This window comes from Parus major, chromosome 2, assembly GCF_001522545.3.
Source record: "Parus major isolate Abel chromosome 2, Parus_major1.1, whole genome shotgun sequence".
NCBI classification, from domain to species: domain Eukaryota; kingdom Metazoa; phylum Chordata; class Aves; order Passeriformes; family Paridae; genus Parus; species Parus major.
This window is the reverse complement of record NC_031769.1, coordinates 47,402,345-47,420,525: the sequence shown is the minus strand read 5'-3', so window position 1 is coordinate 47,420,525 and position 18,181 is coordinate 47,402,345. Positions and strand designations below refer to the sequence as shown.

The window sequence follows — 18,181 nt, the reverse complement described above, 5'->3', positions numbered from 1 at the left end:
CCCACACAGCATATGCAGCCAATGCATGTGCTCCAACAAACTGCTGCACTTATACAGAGCCACAAAAAACCCCATGTGTTGGTATTTCTGAGACAATCTTGCTCCCAACGTGTCAAACAACATACTGCATCTCTTATAGCAGATTAATATCACAGTTTTTCACCTCCTCGTTCGAGCAAGCATCTTATGAGCTGCACTTGCTTATCCATTTGTTCAGTCTGTTGGATAATGCTGCCAATGTCAACATCTGAGAGACTGCAGGTTTTGAAGAGTCCTCCACCTGATGGATTTTCCCCACTGGCTGTCCCTGTTAGGAGCAGCAAAACTTTATGCCACATTTGCTTCCCCAGCAATTGTTTTATGAAGCTGTTAGCACAGGCATTGGAGATGTCACATGAGATTTCTTCAGGGATTTCTGCAAGACAGTTAAGACAACATAACTCACTCAAAGCCATATAATGAATTCCACCTCACTGTAAACTAATTTCAGAATAATTAGCTTGTTAAACTGAAAGTAAGGAACATCAAAATATATCTTTCCATCCTTATGCTGTCAGCCAAGTTTGAGCATTTTGATGCATCATGAATTTCTGTGCACATTCCATTGGTTTTAAGTGCAAAAACACAACATTAAATATAATTAAAAGAACATCAGTCCTAAAAGTTACAGAAACAGATAAGAGAAGGAAGGGCAAAAGGGCACTTAATTTATGTTAGCACCAGAAACATTTTTCACAGCAATTAAGTTTTGTGAAAGGAAGAAATGGAAACTCACTGCACCTTTCACAGAAGACAGCCATTTCAGAAATCGTTTAACTGCATCTTCCTTCAATACATTTTTATTATGTACTCCATTTTCACACCTGTAGAACTGGACAAACTGTTCCAAAACATCCTGGAGAGAATCTGTATCGGCCGTGGCACTCTCATTCTCTCCTGCAAAACATTACAGAAATTGAAAATCCACTTCCTTGCCAGCATGTTTTCAGGGCAAGACTGTGATGCATTACATCCCAGGGCTCTAAGAAATGTGTAGTGGCAAATTAAAAACAGATGGCTGAAACTCTTACTGCCAAATGCCAGTCCTGTGATAGATTTCTGACCCCAAAGGAAATTTGATACTTTCATCAAATACACTCTTGTCCTGGTTTTGCCTGGGATAGAGTTATTTTTCTTCTTAGTAAATGGTACAGTACCATGCTCTGGATGTAGGATGAGGATACCATTGATAGCACAGTGATGCTTTGGTGTTGCTGAGCAGTGCTTACCCTGAGACAAGCATGGCTGGGACAGCTGACCTAAATTGGGCAAAGGGATATTCCATATCACAAAATGTCATGTTCATTATATAAACTACGTGGAATTGGCCATGAAGGGACCACTGCTGCTTGGGGATGGGTTGGGCATCACGTTAGAGGGGTGTGAGCAATTATACTGTGCATCGCTTGTGTTTCATGGGTTTTATTCCTCTTTCTCCTTTTCTTAACTTTAATAATAATAATAATAATAATAATAATAATAATAATAATAATAATAATAATAATAATAATAATAATAATAATAATAATGGTAGTAATTTACTTTATTTCCATTTTTAAACTGTTCTTATCTCAACCCACAATGGGAAGGAGGGGAAGCAAGGGAGCTGCTGCTTGGTACTTAGTTGGCATCTGAGGTAAAACCACGACTCTATTTACCATAATTCACAAGGCTGACTGCAATAGCTTCTGTATGCAGGCAGGAAAATGCTGCAATTATATCATTGTTCAGAATTTTTAGAGTGGATGACTAAACCCAGTAATGTTCACAGCATACACTTTAAACGAGCTTGTCTGATTCCCCAGTGCCACTTAAAACCTACAGCCATAAAAGAATTTCCTCTTAAAGTTAAAAAACAAAGCCAAAAATATACACCAAACCAAAATGTTATCCACAAGTTTAAGAAATATTTAGGTAATGGGAAATAGCAGATATTAAACAACGTCCCAATAAATGTCCTTAAACAGTGAAAAAGTTTGCTTGGATTTCCTAAATGCTTTAAGGAATCCAGGTACATGAAAGACCAAACAAAACAGTAGCTTTACCTCTTAGGACAAAGAGAGAGACAAGGTTGGTCATCTTTTTAGAAAGAAGGACTAACCTCAAATTGTTACCTGTAAAGCTGAGGCTTATTCTCCAGCCTCTCATTTGCACAAAGCTTAGAAAACTGTTGTAGGCTGTGCATCACCAAAAAAAACCCCAAAAACCAAAAAAACCCTGGCCACAAAAGACAGTGCAACCTGAAATGCCAACCAAAGCCATTATTACCACAAAGGTATTGGTGTTAACCTCCTAATGGATAACCACTGTGCTAAAACCTTCTCCATAGCAGAGATCTCCACAGTAAAGAAAAAAAAACCTGTGGGAATTTATTTGCCAGGAGCCATAATGAAATGAAGCGCAATGAAACCCAGTGTTGTCCAATAAACTTAAAGCAATACACCCATGAAAACATATATAGCTCAAAAACTTTGCTTTATGCCAAACTTGATCTGAACATCACTTGGACAGCAGCTGCTCTCAAGCAAGGACAAAATGTTCACAATTGACTGGCAGGAGATCACAGTGACAACCCACAGGGAAAGTTACACAAAACACACCCGCAATTACTTATTTGAAATAAAACGATTTTGTACCTAAAGGTTATAATTTTAAAACAGGAAAAGCACTGCATGTAGTACCTTTCTGTTTCCCAGAGGAAGTGTGTTTCTCAATGTGCTTGATGATTTCTTTTGCAGCATCAAAGTTTTTGTTCTTTTTCAAGATATCTATGGCACATCTTGACTGTGCATCTGGAACAGTGGGATCAACCCCGAAGTTCAGAAGCATGATCACATCTTCTGTTTGTCCTAAAGCAATACATGAAAAAAAAATTAGAGGAAGAAAAATTCACATTGTTCAGCAGTTTTGTTCTGTCTTCTTTTTTATTTTTAATTACCTGGCACAATTTCTAGCATAATTTTAACTTTAAAAAACCTAAGTTCTTTCAGAGTTATAAGTTGACAGGGTGGAAATCAGTCAAAGGTTGGACTTGAAGATCTCAGAGGCCTTTTCCAAACTTAATGATTCTGTGATTTCATGATTTATAATATTTATTTTATATAACTATAACAGATATATATATAAATATGTTAAAAAGATACATATAAAGTTACATTTTATAACATTATATATAATACATAAAGACATAAACGTTAATAAATAAATACATATTAAAAATATGTGCTCTCTACATAATAAATACCATATGAATATTGCCAAATCAATTTTAAGCACCCAAAAGTCTGGTGTTACCTTGGCATTAATGTTTGCTTCCTCTTGCCACCTTGTGGGCAGAGTAAGAAATACAAGGAAAAAAGCCAAGGTAACATAAAATGAAATCCCACAGAAACTGTGAAGGAAAGCATTTCCTCTGACAAGGCACACTGCTATCCAAGCCTTAAATTTTCACCTATTTAAAAGAACAGGAGAGGCTTGACAACAAGTTATATATCTTAGTCAGCCAGGAATTTTGTGGTCCTTTAAAAATTTTGTACTGAACTATATTTACTTAGCTAAGGAATGTTCAACAACATGCTATTTTATCTGGTTTTAATTTGCATCTGTGTTGGCTGAGTGACAGTAGAAAATCATGAGAAATTACCTCACTGAGCTGCAGAAAGGAACTCAATGGACCCATACCCCTTAGAGAACTTAATCAATAGTTGAAGAACAAAATTCAATAGAAGATTGTTTAATGCTGTCATATAACTGGAGATGAATTAAATGCCACAGAACAAGAAAGATATATTGAGAGAGTTAAGGAGTCACAGGCCTATACACCCCAGAAAACTTGATTAATACACTGCAGGTGCAGTAAGGGAGCCACTTCATAGGCTTATATACCCCAGAAAACTTAACTGTAATTGTCTAACCAGGACAGCAAATGTAATAAAGCATTGTTTAGCTGGATAAAACTTGGGTTATCCATTAAAAAAGAAGATAAATGAGATGTTCTGGTGGGAATTAAGAGGAACAAAACACCTACACCATACTACAATAAATTGGGCTGGCTTTTGGGAGTGTCTACAAAAAAAACATTGGATGTTATATTGTATAGAAATGAGTGAAAATTCTTGTTTCTTTGAACATGTCTGTGGCAAATGAATTCTCAATATGTTCCTGATTTTGACTCAAAATTGTTATTAGGAATGTTCATCTCACAGTTTTTGCTGTTAGATTTAAAACTCTTTGTTTCAGGTCTCCAGGTGGTGTGATGTGATTTAAAGGGCACAATGAATTTTAAAAGGTAACTTCTATGATTCTAAAAACTGCAGCATACTTGTGAGAAAATCCTAACCAAAAAACCAAAGAGCAAGAATGGTCACAATTTATAAAAGAATTATTGTAATGTTTAAGTATCAGTTGCCACTACAAGTCTACATTCAGATACTTTCTCATTTTATTCCTTAGCATGAAATAGAAAACACCAGGGTCTGAAATTTTCTTCCATTATAGATTTTTCCATATGAAAATGAACAATACACACACTAAAAGGAAGAAAAGAAGTATTTACTGCGTTTCTGTGAATATTCACTGGAAGAGGCCACAATATGCAGCAAGGTCTGTCCATCTCTGTCTTTCTGGTTGATCCTGTCCTTCAGCTCTGGCCTCCAAGTCAGTAACCATCTGAAGAGATGGTTCTTTGCTGAAAAGATAAAAAAGCACACTTAAAGAAACAGATCCTGGGGTTGTTTTCCCCTTTGGAGTGGCAAGATGCAAATCTAAGGCTGATTCATGACTCTATTACACACAAAGAAACTGTTGCTCCACACTGAGATGGGGAAAGAAACACTGTACCTTTTTTAAAGCTGATATACTCGGGTTACAAAAGACCCCTATCAATCACACTTCTGCTTCAAAACACAGAAAATAACAATTATATTAGGTTTCCACTACTATCAGGCATGGGTGTTCGAAGAGAGTGTTCAGAACATTTCTAAAAGAGTGCTTTATTGGCATGGGCAAGGTTATACCTAGATGATCTGACCTGAGCTGTTGGGACGTATTTTTTTAATTTAAAAAAGGTCTAGCTGTCAGTTCTCTGATAAAAGCCAGCACTGTTTTATTTTAGCTGCAGATGTCACTCACTTGCTTTGATACACAGCCTGATAACAGCATGCAGAGGATACAGCCCGATGGACTCAGCCTTCGCCCCAATGGAAATCAGCCACTTGACTAACTCCGCCACTTCCTGCAGCTTCTCACCGCGACCATACAACTCAGATGTCTGGCAGCAAAGAGAACAATTACAACTCATCATTTTTACATACACAAAAAGCATTTCTTTTTCAGTATTTTCTATATTTTCAAGACAAGAATCAGCAGAACAACAACCAAGCCATAGCCACTGTAAAATGGAACTATTTATTTCATAGACTTTCACAGAATGCCTTGGGTTGGAAGGGACCTTAAATATCATCTTGTTTCAACACCCTGCCATAGGCAGGGACACCTTTCACCACACCAGGCTAGTCAAAACTCCATTCAACCTCAAACACTTCTAGGGATCCACAACTTCTCTGGGCAGCCCATTCCAGTGCTTCAGTACTCTCTGAGTAAATAATTTCTTCCTGGTAGCTAAACTAAACCTACTGTCTTTCGGTCTGAATCCATTCCCCCTTGTCCTGTCATCATGTGCTCCTGTAAAAAGTCTCTCACCATCTTTCTTTTGGGCTCCCTGCAGGTACTGGAAGGCCACAATTAGGGCATCACAAAGCCTTCTCTTTTCCAGGCTGACAAATTCCAATTCTCTCAGCCTTCCCTCACAGGAGAAGTGCTCCATTCCTCTAATCATCTTGGTGGCCTCCTCTGGTGGACTCACTCCCAAAAAGCTGATGTCAGGAATAGTGTGACCTGCAGGACGAGGGTGGCAATGGTCCTTCTGTACCCACTGGTGAGGCCACACCGCAAATCCAGTGTTCTGTTCTGGGCCACTCACTACAGGAAAAACCTTGCAGTGCTGGAGTGTGTCCAGAAAAACGCAATGGAACTGGTGAAAGGTCCTGGAACACAAGTCTGATGAGGAGAGGCTGAAGGAACTGGGATTGTTTAGCCTGGAGAAAAGGAGGCTGAGGAGAGACCTCACCGCTCTTTTCACGTTCCTGAAAGGAGGCTGTAGCCAGTTGGGGGCTGGTCTCTTTCAACACCTCCCAGCCAAAAGAAGGAGAAGCTTTAAATAGTGTCAGCAGAGGTTCAGACCAGATATTAGGAAAAAAAAATTGACCGAAAGAGTGGTTAGGCACTGGAATAAGTTGCCTGGGGAGGTGCTGGAGTCACCATCTCTGGAAGTGCTCAAGAGGCACTTAGGTTTTAGGGGTGATTATGGTGGTGCTGGGTTGACCTTGAAGGTCTCTTTCACCCTTGATGATTCTGGGATTCTGAAAAAGCACACAACCCGAGCAAAAGCCAGCTGAACTTAAAAAGTATGTTCTAGCAAGGACTTAATGAATTGAAGCACAGTCTACAAAGGGTATAGCAATACAGGATACTCTGGAGGTGTGCAGCGGAAACTCAGAAATTCAGACAATATGCCAGAAGGATCAGGACATGAGGAGGTGGTCGGAAACAGTGTTCAGACAAAACTTCTCCATTTGTGCCAGTCATCTTTTTAAATAGCAGTCTTCACACATGCTTCCAACATTTACAAATAAATCCTTTTTTCTAATACCTCATGCCAAATTTTGACTGGCAAGAATTACTCTTTGAGCACAGTTATCAAATCAAAGTACAACAGATTACAGGGAGAATGTAGCAGCAGCAGGGGAAGTTTGAGCTGTCAGAAAGCCACATTTTCTAATTTTTGCAAAGGAGAATTGGTACTTAGGGATTTTTCATCTTGATTCTTTCAGTACAACAAACCCACTAGACCAGGTAAGATTGGTTGGGCCAATTCAATGAAAAAATGGCCATACTATTTTGCAAAGCCTGCCCATTTTTCCTGTCTCAGTGAGGCATTTTGCTTTGCTGGAAGACACTTTGCTAAGACACTCTGCATGGGTCTTCTGCTGTGTTACCACACATCACTGCCATTGTGGAGTTACTGTGCTTGCACTGGCACAGCACACCTGCCTAATGATACCCAACCAGGACATGCTTGCATATATCCAGTCACTAATTCTTCTGCTATCTCTAAAAACAAGCCTGTGAGGAGGTGTGACTTTATTTCCCTTGCATTACCCTCAGAATTACTCCTGCACACTCTGTCAGGTACATAAATGAAACATAATTATGGAAAAAACACCAATTTGAAATTATTATGACCAAAGTACCACAAGGACTGTAACAGCCAAATGGCAAATTCTAGTATATTCCACCAATATGACTTAAAGCTTTGTGAGAAACAGCAGAGCCTGACACTGAAAAAAAAACCTGAGAAGCACAAGAGAAAGTACACACAATCTCACAACAGAAAAGGCATCCTGTTTCTTCCAAGCCTGCAAACCTTGAGGAAACTAACAAAATGTCAGGCTGATGGATTTATTACAGGCCTGCAACCATGCTGCACAAACAAAGACTCTCACACTAAGTGTGTAAGTACTGTCTAAGCAGACAATAAACAGATTCATTTTGCTCTCAGCTTGTGAGTCTAGTATTCATACACCAACAAACTGTAACTTGCCAGCTAGTTACCAAGCAGAGGTACTGTGTAGCCTACAGATAACATCTTCTAAAGTTCCTGACCAGAAAGAAACTGCAAGAAATATAGAAATTCTTTACTGTAAGGGTGGTAAGGCACCGGAACAGGTTGCCCAGAGAAGTTGTGGATGCCCCATTCCAGGCAGTGTTCAAAGTCAGGTTGGGGCTTTGAGCAGACTGGTCTTGTGAAAGGTGTTCCTGCCCATGGCAGGGGGCTGGAACTAGACAGTCTTTAACATCCCTTCCAAGACAAATCATTCTAGGATTCTATGGTAATGCCCAGTGGAATTTCTTAATTTCTCATAAACATTGTGAGATGCCTTTAGAAAGCTGGTGTGTTACTGCTACGGAAACTGGCTTCTCCTGAGCTGCAGAGCTGGTGAACTCCCAGCAACAGCCTCCAACTACACTTTCATAATACTAATACACTTGGAAATACTAAATTTCATTCAGAAATATTACATTACATGAAGTTAAATTTTCAAACAAATAGATGATAAAATGAAATCATATAATGTCCATGTATTATTTTTCATTTTATTTTTCTTAGTTCAAGATGGAAAATCTCTCACTAGTTATCAGGAAGAAAAGAAATAGATACAAGGTAAAAATAAAATGCATGAACTTACCTCAAAGAGATTCTTCAGAGATATCTGGTTAACTCTGAGATCATGGGGCAACTCTTTCTTCTCAGGCAACAACAACAGACAAGACTGAAAAAAACCCCAGACATTAATGCTCTTATATAAGCACACTCAAAACTTTGTTTTTCACTGCCTCATCTGATCTTGTCAGAAAGCCATCACAGGCTAGCAATATTTCAGATCCTTTTGTAATATCACAACTGAATCTTCATTTCTAATTTTCAACTGAATAATGTAATATATAGTGGAGTGTAGGAAGTTACAAGCAATGAAAGTTACCTCAGAAATAAAAACCATGTTAAAAAGGTTAGGCTCTAAAAGATTCTCCAATACTTCAAATACTTCCAGTGCTTGGAAGTAACCCTCTGCTTTGGGAATGGACCCTTGCACTGGGGACAAGACTGCCCAGCTAACACCAACATCCCAAGCAGAAAGCAAGAAATTAATAATGTATCTTCTTCTGCTGCTTTCCTCTGTTTTCTCCATTTCTCTCAAAAACTTTGCCTTTCTCCTTGAAAATCCACTTAACTTCACCAAAGACAAGGGAAGGACTATGGATGCCATCTACCTGGACTTCTGTAAGGCCTTTGATACAGTGCTCCACAAGAGTCTTAGCTCTAAATTGAAGCGATACCAGTTTAATGAATGGGCTGTTGGATGGGTAAGGAATTGGCAGAATGGCTGCATCCAAAGAGCTGTAGTCAGTGGCATAGTGTCCAAGTGGAAACCAGTGGTGAGTGGTGTCCCTCAAGTGCCTGGACCAGTACACTCACTGTCTTCATCAATGACACTGCCAGTGGGATTGCGGGCTGCCCTCAGTCACTCAGGGAATTTGCAGATGGCACCAAGCTGAGTGATGCAGTTGATAATGCTCAAGGGAAGGGATGACATCCAAAGGGACTCTGACAGGCTTGAGGAGCAGGCCCATGGGAACTGCAGGAAGTTCAACCAGGCCAAGTGCAAGGTCCTTCACCTGTGTCAGGGCAATACCCAGTATCAATACAGACTGAGGAAGAAGGACCTGTGGGACAGTGATGGATGGAAAATCGGATAAAAGCCAGCAATGTGTGCTTGCAGCCCAGAAAACAAACAGTATCCTGAGCTGCAAGGAAAAGTAGCATGGTCAGTAGGTCAGTGACTCTACCTCTCTGCTCTGCTGAGAGTCTCTCTCTGCTGTAAACTGGAATAATACAACCAGCTCTGGGGTCCCCAGCACAGAAAATACATGGACCTGTTGGAATGAGTCCAGAGGAGCGCCACAAAAATCATTAGTGGGATGGAGCAACTCTCCTGCACTGAAAGGCTGAGAAAGTTGGGGTTATTCAGCCTGGAGGTTTCAGGGAAAACTTATTTCAATAAGGTCAATATAAAAAGTGGGCTTAGAAAAAAGATTTTTTAACAAAGCTTTTGTGACAGGACAAGAGGCAAAAATTTTAACCAAGAGTATGTTCTCATTGGACATAATGAAAAATTTTTTATGATAGAGGTGGTGAGGCATTGGAACAGGCTGCCCAGGAAAGCTCTGAATGTCACATCCTTAAGAGCATTGAAGGTCTGGTTCATCCAGCATTTAAGCAATCTGACCTAGTGAAAGATGTCCCTGCCCAGAATAGGGCTTGGATGGGGAATGTGGGGCTCCAGTGAGTCCACAGCTCCAGTGTGGGTCCTCCACAGGCTGTGGTTACTGTCAAAAGCCTGTTCCTTCATGGTCTCTCCACAAGCTACTCTGCCTAAGCAGAGTCTAGTAGGATACTCTGCCCTAAGTTGTGGTGAAACAGCTTGAACTTTATCTTATTTGTAAAAGTTATCAGTGATGGATAGAGAAGGGAGGGTCACACTGCTTGTAGTCTTGAAGAACGCTGAGACCAGCCTGATTTATCAATCCCGAAGTTAGACATGCTGAGGATGTGAAAAACAATGTTTCCTGACAGAAACTGCCACCAGTGACGAAGCAGCAAAGTTCCTAACAGCTGATACTACTGATAAGTTATCTAAAGCTGCTAAGCTGACACAGCCAGCCTAGAAACATATGACTGACAGTCACTTTATACTATAAAAGTATGGTCACACTTTTTAAAAGCAGGGTGTTCTAACATGCCCCTTTTTGTATGTGTGCGGAGATTCCTCCCTTGAGTGGAGATTCTCCTCAAGGTTACTTCTGGAGGCTGAGCAAAAGAGGTTTGCACATGGCCACTGGCATGGGTGAGTAGCATCAATCTCTACTAAATAACTATTCTGCAATCGTTAATACCAGTGCTTCAATATTGCTTTAATAAATAGTGCACTATTATATAGTGTATATTTTATTATATAATATTTACTAACTGCTATAACTATCTGTAGCGTGCAGTAAATAATTCTGATTAAAGTATTTTAGTCTGATCATTATCATAAATTTAAATATGTTATTTATTTTATTCATATAGATATATTTGTTTTGCCATCCTTAATCCTGTGGGAGAAAGGCTCAGTTACTTGTATATTATCCTTTAAACATAAACCATTCAGCAAGTCAGGGAGTAGGTTTGGATCCAACTGCATCTAGATGCCTCTCTGAGGAGTTCAGAAGCAAGTGGGTCCTGTCTGAACCTTATGACCCAACAGGAGGGTTTCCCTGACAAACCTCAACTGAAGCTTTCATTCTGCCTGCAACAGGCTGCAAAGGAGCCCCTTGCTCTGGGCCTGGAGCACCTCCTCTTCCTTCTCCACCCCAGGGGCCCACAGGGCTGTTTCTCCCACTCTTTCCCCCTCACTCTCTCAGGCAGGGTTTGGCCCTTTTTAAAACACACTTTCTCTGAGGCACCACCACCTTGGCTGAGCCAGGCCCTAGAACAGGACTGTCGGAGCCAGCTGGAAGTGGCACAGCTTTGGCCACTCCTTATTCCTTACAGGGGATCTGCCAGCACCTCAACACCCCAGACAGGTGTAACTATGACAGTGACCAATTCTTTCCACAGTTAATTCAGAGAGGATTAAAGTCATTTCAGATCATCCACCTTCTGAATTTTCTAAATTATCTGGTTTTGTTCAACAACCCTGTATTTCCACTGAGATGCTCCTTTAATTGTGGGTCTTTCACAGACAGTTTCAAAAATCCAGCTTTTCATACAAAAGGAGAAGTAAAAAGGACCACAAATAAATTTGTATTTTTTTTCCCCTCTAATTTGAGTATTACTGAACTGAATAGTGACTCTAGGTGGTACTATTGGACAACAGACAGCAGCAGAAGACAAGTAGGATTTCAAGTCCATCATATCCCTTTCAGAAATGACTTTCAGAAATTATTTATCACTAAAAGCATTTTTCCAAGTCTTAAAAATCAAGACATCTGAATTAGGCAGTACTATAGGCAGTTCAGGTTTGGCTTTTAAAGGTAACATGAGCTTATACTGAAGTGGTAAGACCTGAGTGCCCAACATGCAGTGGGAGGTGACACGGTAACACGGTGACACAGTGACAACACTTACCCGCCACTTCCCTTTCTGGGCCAGCCTTTCTATCACTGCTTGCCAAATCAGTGCATTGAAACGTGCACTGAAAATATGATCATATGCAGGGTGGAAAGTTTGTGGCAAGAATCGTTCATCTGCAAGGATAAGCAATAGAGAAAACTATTTGGTACACACAGCACTTCAGAGGTCCGAGTGTCCGACTAAACTACTTCATTGCACAGCAATAATTTTAGCACTGGTTAATACCCAGGGGATTGCCCAGTGAGGGCTTAAGAAAAGCTGGTCACCCAACTGATTCAGCACCCAGTTCATCAGTGGACAGACTTCATTAAACAAGCAGGAAAAAATTAACCCCTGCCCTCAAGAAACACCTCAAAGCCCCAAGGCATTGCGAACCTCATGGCAATTCTTCCACTTACAGGTCAACCAGGTACTGACTCTGCAACAACTCATCAAAGACCTTAACATGGGGCTACAGGATCAAGAAAAGGCAGCAGGGGCACAACTTGAAATCTCCTGGCATGCCTGGAGGTCCATCATACAAAGCATGTTAAACAGACTAAAAAGCAAGTAGAGGGGGAGAGACTGAGGAGAGGGCAGGGAGACAGGCGATGGACATTGCCGGGAAAAACCCAGACAATGCCACAGGAAGGCCACATTTCCTCTTCTCATTGCTGTCCACTACTAGCTGAGGGAAAGTCCTCCACACTGAAATACACTGCACTGTAAAAACATTTAAACAGCCCATCTTCTAATTATTTTCAATCTACCTGGCTTAAAGAAAAGGAGGGTGGCCTGGACAAAATCCACTTAAAGCCTCTGGGATCTAGAGCTCCAAATCTGCAATCTTGCCTTCCTGACTCTAAATTTTTACCTTTTCTAACTAGTCCATAATTGTTTTGAGATTGTTGGTGTCTGCTGTATATAAACTGGACCAAGTTCACTAGTAGTTCGTGCTACTAAGTCTCATCATCACTATTGAAAGCCTGATAGAAAAATTAAGGTCTTAATTTGAGTTTACCATTTACACTTATGAAGATTCCTGCTATGAACTCAGCAATTTGAGTTTGATCTGCAGAAGAATTCAGGAGAACGAGACCTTTGTGGAACATAGAAACTGCCTCACGAGACTTTGATAACATGATGAATGCATGGCCAGCTCTATAGTAAGCCTGGAAAAAAAAGGAGGAGAAAAGATATTGGAAAAATATTCAGAGATATTTACTGTCAAAAAAAAAAAAAGTATTTTTTTAAATTTTCTCATTATGTTATGACATGTAGTACTATTTCTACAGCTTCTTAAATACAGATCAAAAAAAAAAGTGAAATGAACTATTCTATTCTAATACCTTGAAATTCACAGCATGTTACTGATATTATCACAGATACTAAAAGTGAAATCCTGAAATTCAAAGCTTGGAAAACAACTACAGGATGAAAAACATACTTTCAGCAACTGTATGTTAACCTCCCCTGGACAAGAGTGGGCTGTCCAGAATATGTATTTATGTTTCCACATCACTGCATTTTGTAGCATTTCCCACAATACATGTATTCTTCAGCCAACAGCACGTGAACATATTTATATTCACCCTGAATTAGATTGTACCAGCTCAGAGTCACAGTGGAGTTAATTTGTTCAAATCAGATAACTGGCATGTTGCAACACAGCACAAGTTAAATGGGCATTTGGATGCAATTTTACCATATCTAAATAAAAAAAACTACTACAGGGTCTGGGAGTCTTTAGTGGTTAGAACAGAAGACTATTTATTGCACATAAAAGCCAATCTAAAAGTATGACTCCATATCATAAATACTGTACAACTCCTGCTGATTCTTAACAGATGGCTATTTGAGCCAAGGTGTGCTTAATCAATGTGTATTTAATCACAAGCCAAGTGTAGTGCATTGTTCTGTCCACTGGAAATACAGCATGACCTCGATCACCAAATATCACTCCCAGGAACAGAAGGCTTATTAACATGTAACCCTTATTTGGGATATTGATAGTTACATTTCTTGAAAGCATTGGTACCTCTCTCATTGGGACCCAGAGAGAACCAGCATCTCCTGGTGAAAAAGGGAGTTGCTTCACATCATTAAAAATACTATTACAGCCATGAATCTGATGCTTATGTGTAGAATCAAACACTAATTCTGGGATTTTATGCTACATTTACTCATCATGCCCCAAAGCAAAAACAAAAAAAAAAAAAAAAAAAAATGACACCATTATTTAAAAAAAAAAAAAAAAAAAAAAAAAAAAAAAAAAAAAAAGAAAAATAAGCAGGAAGACATGCTAAAACTGCCAGCTTAGGCATCTGAATACCTTAACATACTCTGGATCCCACTGTAAGCTTTGGTGGGCTAAAACCACTGAATCCTTCCATTTGCCCAGGCAGAACAAGGCTGTTGATTTGTTGCACAGCACCACAGCTATGTCCCGGGAACACCTAAAGATATGGTTTTAGCATTACTGTTTTTTCACTTGAAAAAGGATCACACTTTACATTTAGCAATATGAATAAATGAAAAAAAATACACATATCACCCACCCACCTGACAAAATCAGAGGTAAAAAATGTAGTTGTGGATAATAAATATCATTTGAATATCGGCTGTAAAATGTCTTAGAGACATCCTAATGATAGCTTAGCGATACCCATAGTGATGACCTGGTCTCTTCTGAAGCAGAAAGCCAAGCCACTGGAATAATGAAGTATGAGGATTTAGCAAGAGTTCAGACCACCCGGATACACCTGCATATGGCTCAGTGAAAGCCAGCAGCCAGGAATGGAAGCTGTGTGATGGAAAGAGTACTAAACACATTCTGGTCACCAAAAAATGCATTTTAGTGTATCACCACTTGGGGAAGTCAACAGAAAAATCCACATTTAAAATAAGTAAGTGGCCAGTGTTAAATTAGGTCAACAGCAGTGTTAATATACAGCAGTAATGAATATTTAATACTTAACATAATACTCAACTATTTAATCATTGATAACATTACCAGCTTACATTAACTGATAAAAAGCACTTAACATCTGGAAAGAAATACCCAAAGGAATCTTTGGCTGAAAATTTATTTTTAACAAGTCTCAGAATACTGAGAATGACCAATAACAAGAACAAAGTAACCTGCATGAATAATTTTAAAGATAACCAGATGATTCATGCAACAACAGGCCAGGACATGGCAAAATCACAACAGGATTAATCCACAACATGTCAGCTTAGAAACAGAAGTAAAATTTAACAGAAACCAGGGCAGTTTATGAAAAATTAATTTGAGCATTAATTGCACCAATTTATAATTGATATTTATGCAAAAATATTAATATTTAAGTCACTAATTAATCTCACGTATATGTAAGGAACAGAATAACTATAAAACTAGTACACTATAAAGTTTGAAAAAAAGATACAAGAAAATCAAGTGTTAGGTCAAAAAACAGAGTTTTGAATTAACTGTGCAACTGTACATATTTCCATATTTCAGGCTTATGGTTTACATCTTATGGTTTACATCTCATAATTCAAGAATACTTACGGGATCCATTGCATTAAATAACCAAGCGTTTGTAGAGCTTCATCATAGTTTTTGATGGCCATAGAGTAATTTCCATTTTTAAAATCCTGGTTCCCAGCTTGCCTCTTCAACTGTGCATATGACATGGGATCCATGCTAAGGAAAAGAAAAAACAAAGAAAAAAGAAAAAAACAATCAAACAAAAGCACTGACTTATGAGACATTTCTTTCCCTAAATTTGACTTAAATGTTCATCTTAGTTTTTGCATATTTGGAAAGAAGAACAAAAGAGCACATCCTCTTTGTTCCCTGCAGTTGGGCTAGATAGTTTAGTTGGACTAAACAGAGATCTGGTGACAGCCTCATCTTTGTTGTTGATGCCTCCTCAACTTTTCATCTACTTTTCATTAAACTTCAGCTAACCAGATCTACCACTGGCATTAATTTTTTTTTCAGTTTTTATCCTCAGGTCTGAAAGTGTATCTTTTAAATTAAGATTCCAAATTATTTCAATGTGTAAAGTACATACACAATGCAGGAGGAAATACCTGAGAAAACAAACAGCATTTACATGCTTCAGAAATATATGAAGCTATACATTTCAATTAATTAAACACAAAACCCATTTACTTGCTTTTTATTTATGAGTTTTTTTGTCCAGGTCCTCTGTCTAGATACTCAACAATCCAGTGTATACAGACCTGCTCAGAAACTTAATTACTGCAAGAAAATATTGTAACATAGTATGGTAATAATGCTTGAGGACCTTGAATCAGACTTCTGACAGTTATTAAAATAAATACAGGAAGTAGCCAAAGAAACCAAAGGTTGAAACTAGCATCAACTGCAACTTACCAAAAAACTATTTCATCATTAGAATTTTAAAATCAAGGGTCATTAAACAAAATTAATCACATGGTCAAGCAGCTAGATGGAAAAAACAAAGGCAAGAGAAAAATACCAGTTACATGTATGAGAATCAGCACATAAGAAGCAGACAAGAGAAATATCCACTGCTACAGTGCTCTGCAGAATCATTCTTCACAGACTGAGTTTATGATTAAAAGCTGTTTCCATTACTTGTAAAAACCTGTATGAATCTCACAAATCTCAGTGCAATTAAGTAAGATTAATTCACCAAATAGGAATGCACACATTTACTTATTATCCAGGTATTAACAAGCCTGTAGCAAAACCCATAAAATCTGCAACCTTCACAACCTGCTAACAATGTCAAGGTTTAGTCTAGCGAGGTTTAGTCTAGCAGGCAGCTGAACACCACACAGACCTCAGCTCACTCCCCCACTCCCTTGAATGGATGGGGGAGAGAATTAGGGGAAAAAAAGTAAAATTTGTGTGTTGACATAAAGACAGTTTAACAGGACAGAAAAAGAAAGCTGATACTACTAATAATAAGCTTAGAATATACAGAACAATTAATGCACAATGAAATTGCTCACCACCCACTCACCAATGTCCAACCAGTTCCTGAGGAGTGGCCCCTGGCCATTTTTCCCTCCTGATTTATATACATGACATTGTATGGTACAGAATATCAATTTGGCCAGCTCAGGTCAGCTGTCCTGGCTGTGTCCCCTCTCAGCTTCCTGTGCACCCCTGCAGCTGACAGGGCAGCATCAGAAGCTGAAAAGTCCTTGACTTAGGGCAAACATGGCTCAGCAACTACTAAAGCATCAGTGTGTTATCAACATTATCTTCATACTAAATCCAACACACAGCACTGTACCAGCTACTGAGTAGAAAATTATCCCAGCTGAAAGCAGCACTAAAATACCTGCAAGATCTCTTGACAACAAAGCAAACTAGATATTTTTAAGTATATGAAACATTACTGATGTATTTTCTCTGTAGAGCTCCTCATGAACCAGTGCTGTCCTGTGTGCACAGAGGTATGATGAGGCATGCTACGGATGGCACTGTGCCTTTGCATTTATCCAAGCACAAAAAGCACTAGTCAGGCTCATGAGTGCACTAAACAGATGGGAGAGCATCAGCCCACAACTCTGAGGAGGAAACAGCAGAAAAATCAGATGAAACCATAATGCTCTGATCTGCACTGCCTCAGACAGAGTGGGAAATGACCTGTCAGAAGTTATGTCCTAATTAAATAAAAACTCCATGATGATGTCTGTAATCGAACCATCAGCTGGCTAATTCCAGGGAAGCACCAAGAACAGATTAAATTCTGGATAAAAAGTAAACTCAAGAAAAGGAAGTCCCATTTGCTTGGGGAAGGTACGACAACCAGTCATTCTAGAGGGGTAATTTTTACATTATCCCAGGCAAATTAAATCATCGCTTTACCGAGCAATGTGCATAGAGTATATACTTTTAAAATACTACTTCTCCAAACAGCCAATCAAAAGTACTCATAGCATATTCAGAAATCCTTTTACACTGCATGGTATGAGCATTATTAAGGTGAAAAAAAGAAAAAAATAGAACAACAGAACAAAGATAAAAAACAAGTGCCAAAAGATGGTTCTACCTAATCTTTTGTGTTTCAGATTTCAAGTCTTTATCATCAAAAAGTTTGGCAAATTATTTTCTCAAGAATACTGCCAAAATAGGTCAGCTACACAGAAGTTTTTTCAAGTAGGAATACACATGAACTGGTGGTTTTCCAAATAGTAGCTTAATTTCAGTTTTTTTCTTTTTTTAAAGAAATTTATGCTTCTAGTCAGCATATTTTTCCCCAGAATTATATTTTTATCTTTTCTTTTCTTTGTAATATGCTAAAAGTACAAGTACAAATAAAAGATATTACAAGATATTTAAAAGATTGTTTTTTCCACAGTACAGTGGAAGCAGCAATG

At 38.8% G+C, this 18,181-nt stretch overlaps 1 protein-coding gene across 2 annotated transcripts in view; it reads right to left on the bottom strand.

Annotated features, from left to right (window-relative positions):
- Positions 1–18,181, bottom strand: part of TRANK1 (tetratricopeptide repeat and ankyrin repeat containing 1) — a 49,518-nt gene that overhangs the window by 24,201 nt on the left and 7,136 nt on the right. The window contains exons 1-11 of one of the 2 annotated variants that reach the window (XM_015618835.3): positions 16,200–16,359; positions 15,366–15,500; positions 14,145–14,268; positions 12,834–12,984; positions 11,828–11,946; positions 8,346–8,429; positions 5,170–5,308; positions 4,595–4,726; positions 2,721–2,888; positions 781–936; positions 164–415 (exon numbers count right to left, since the gene is read on the bottom strand). In XM_015618835.3, coding sequence (XP_015474321.1) covers positions 164–415; positions 781–936; positions 2,721–2,888; positions 4,595–4,726; positions 5,170–5,308; positions 8,346–8,429; positions 11,828–11,946; positions 12,834–12,984; positions 14,145–14,268; positions 15,366–15,499 — 1,459 coding nt within the window. In that variant the 5' untranslated portion in view covers position 15,500; positions 16,200–16,359. Of the gene's footprint in view, positions 1–163; positions 416–780; positions 937–2,720; positions 2,889–4,594; positions 4,727–5,169; positions 5,309–8,345; positions 8,430–11,827; positions 11,947–12,833; positions 12,985–14,144; positions 14,269–15,365; positions 15,501–16,199; positions 16,360–18,181 lie in introns of those variants that run through there. The other variant, XM_015618833.2, reaches the window with a different exon arrangement.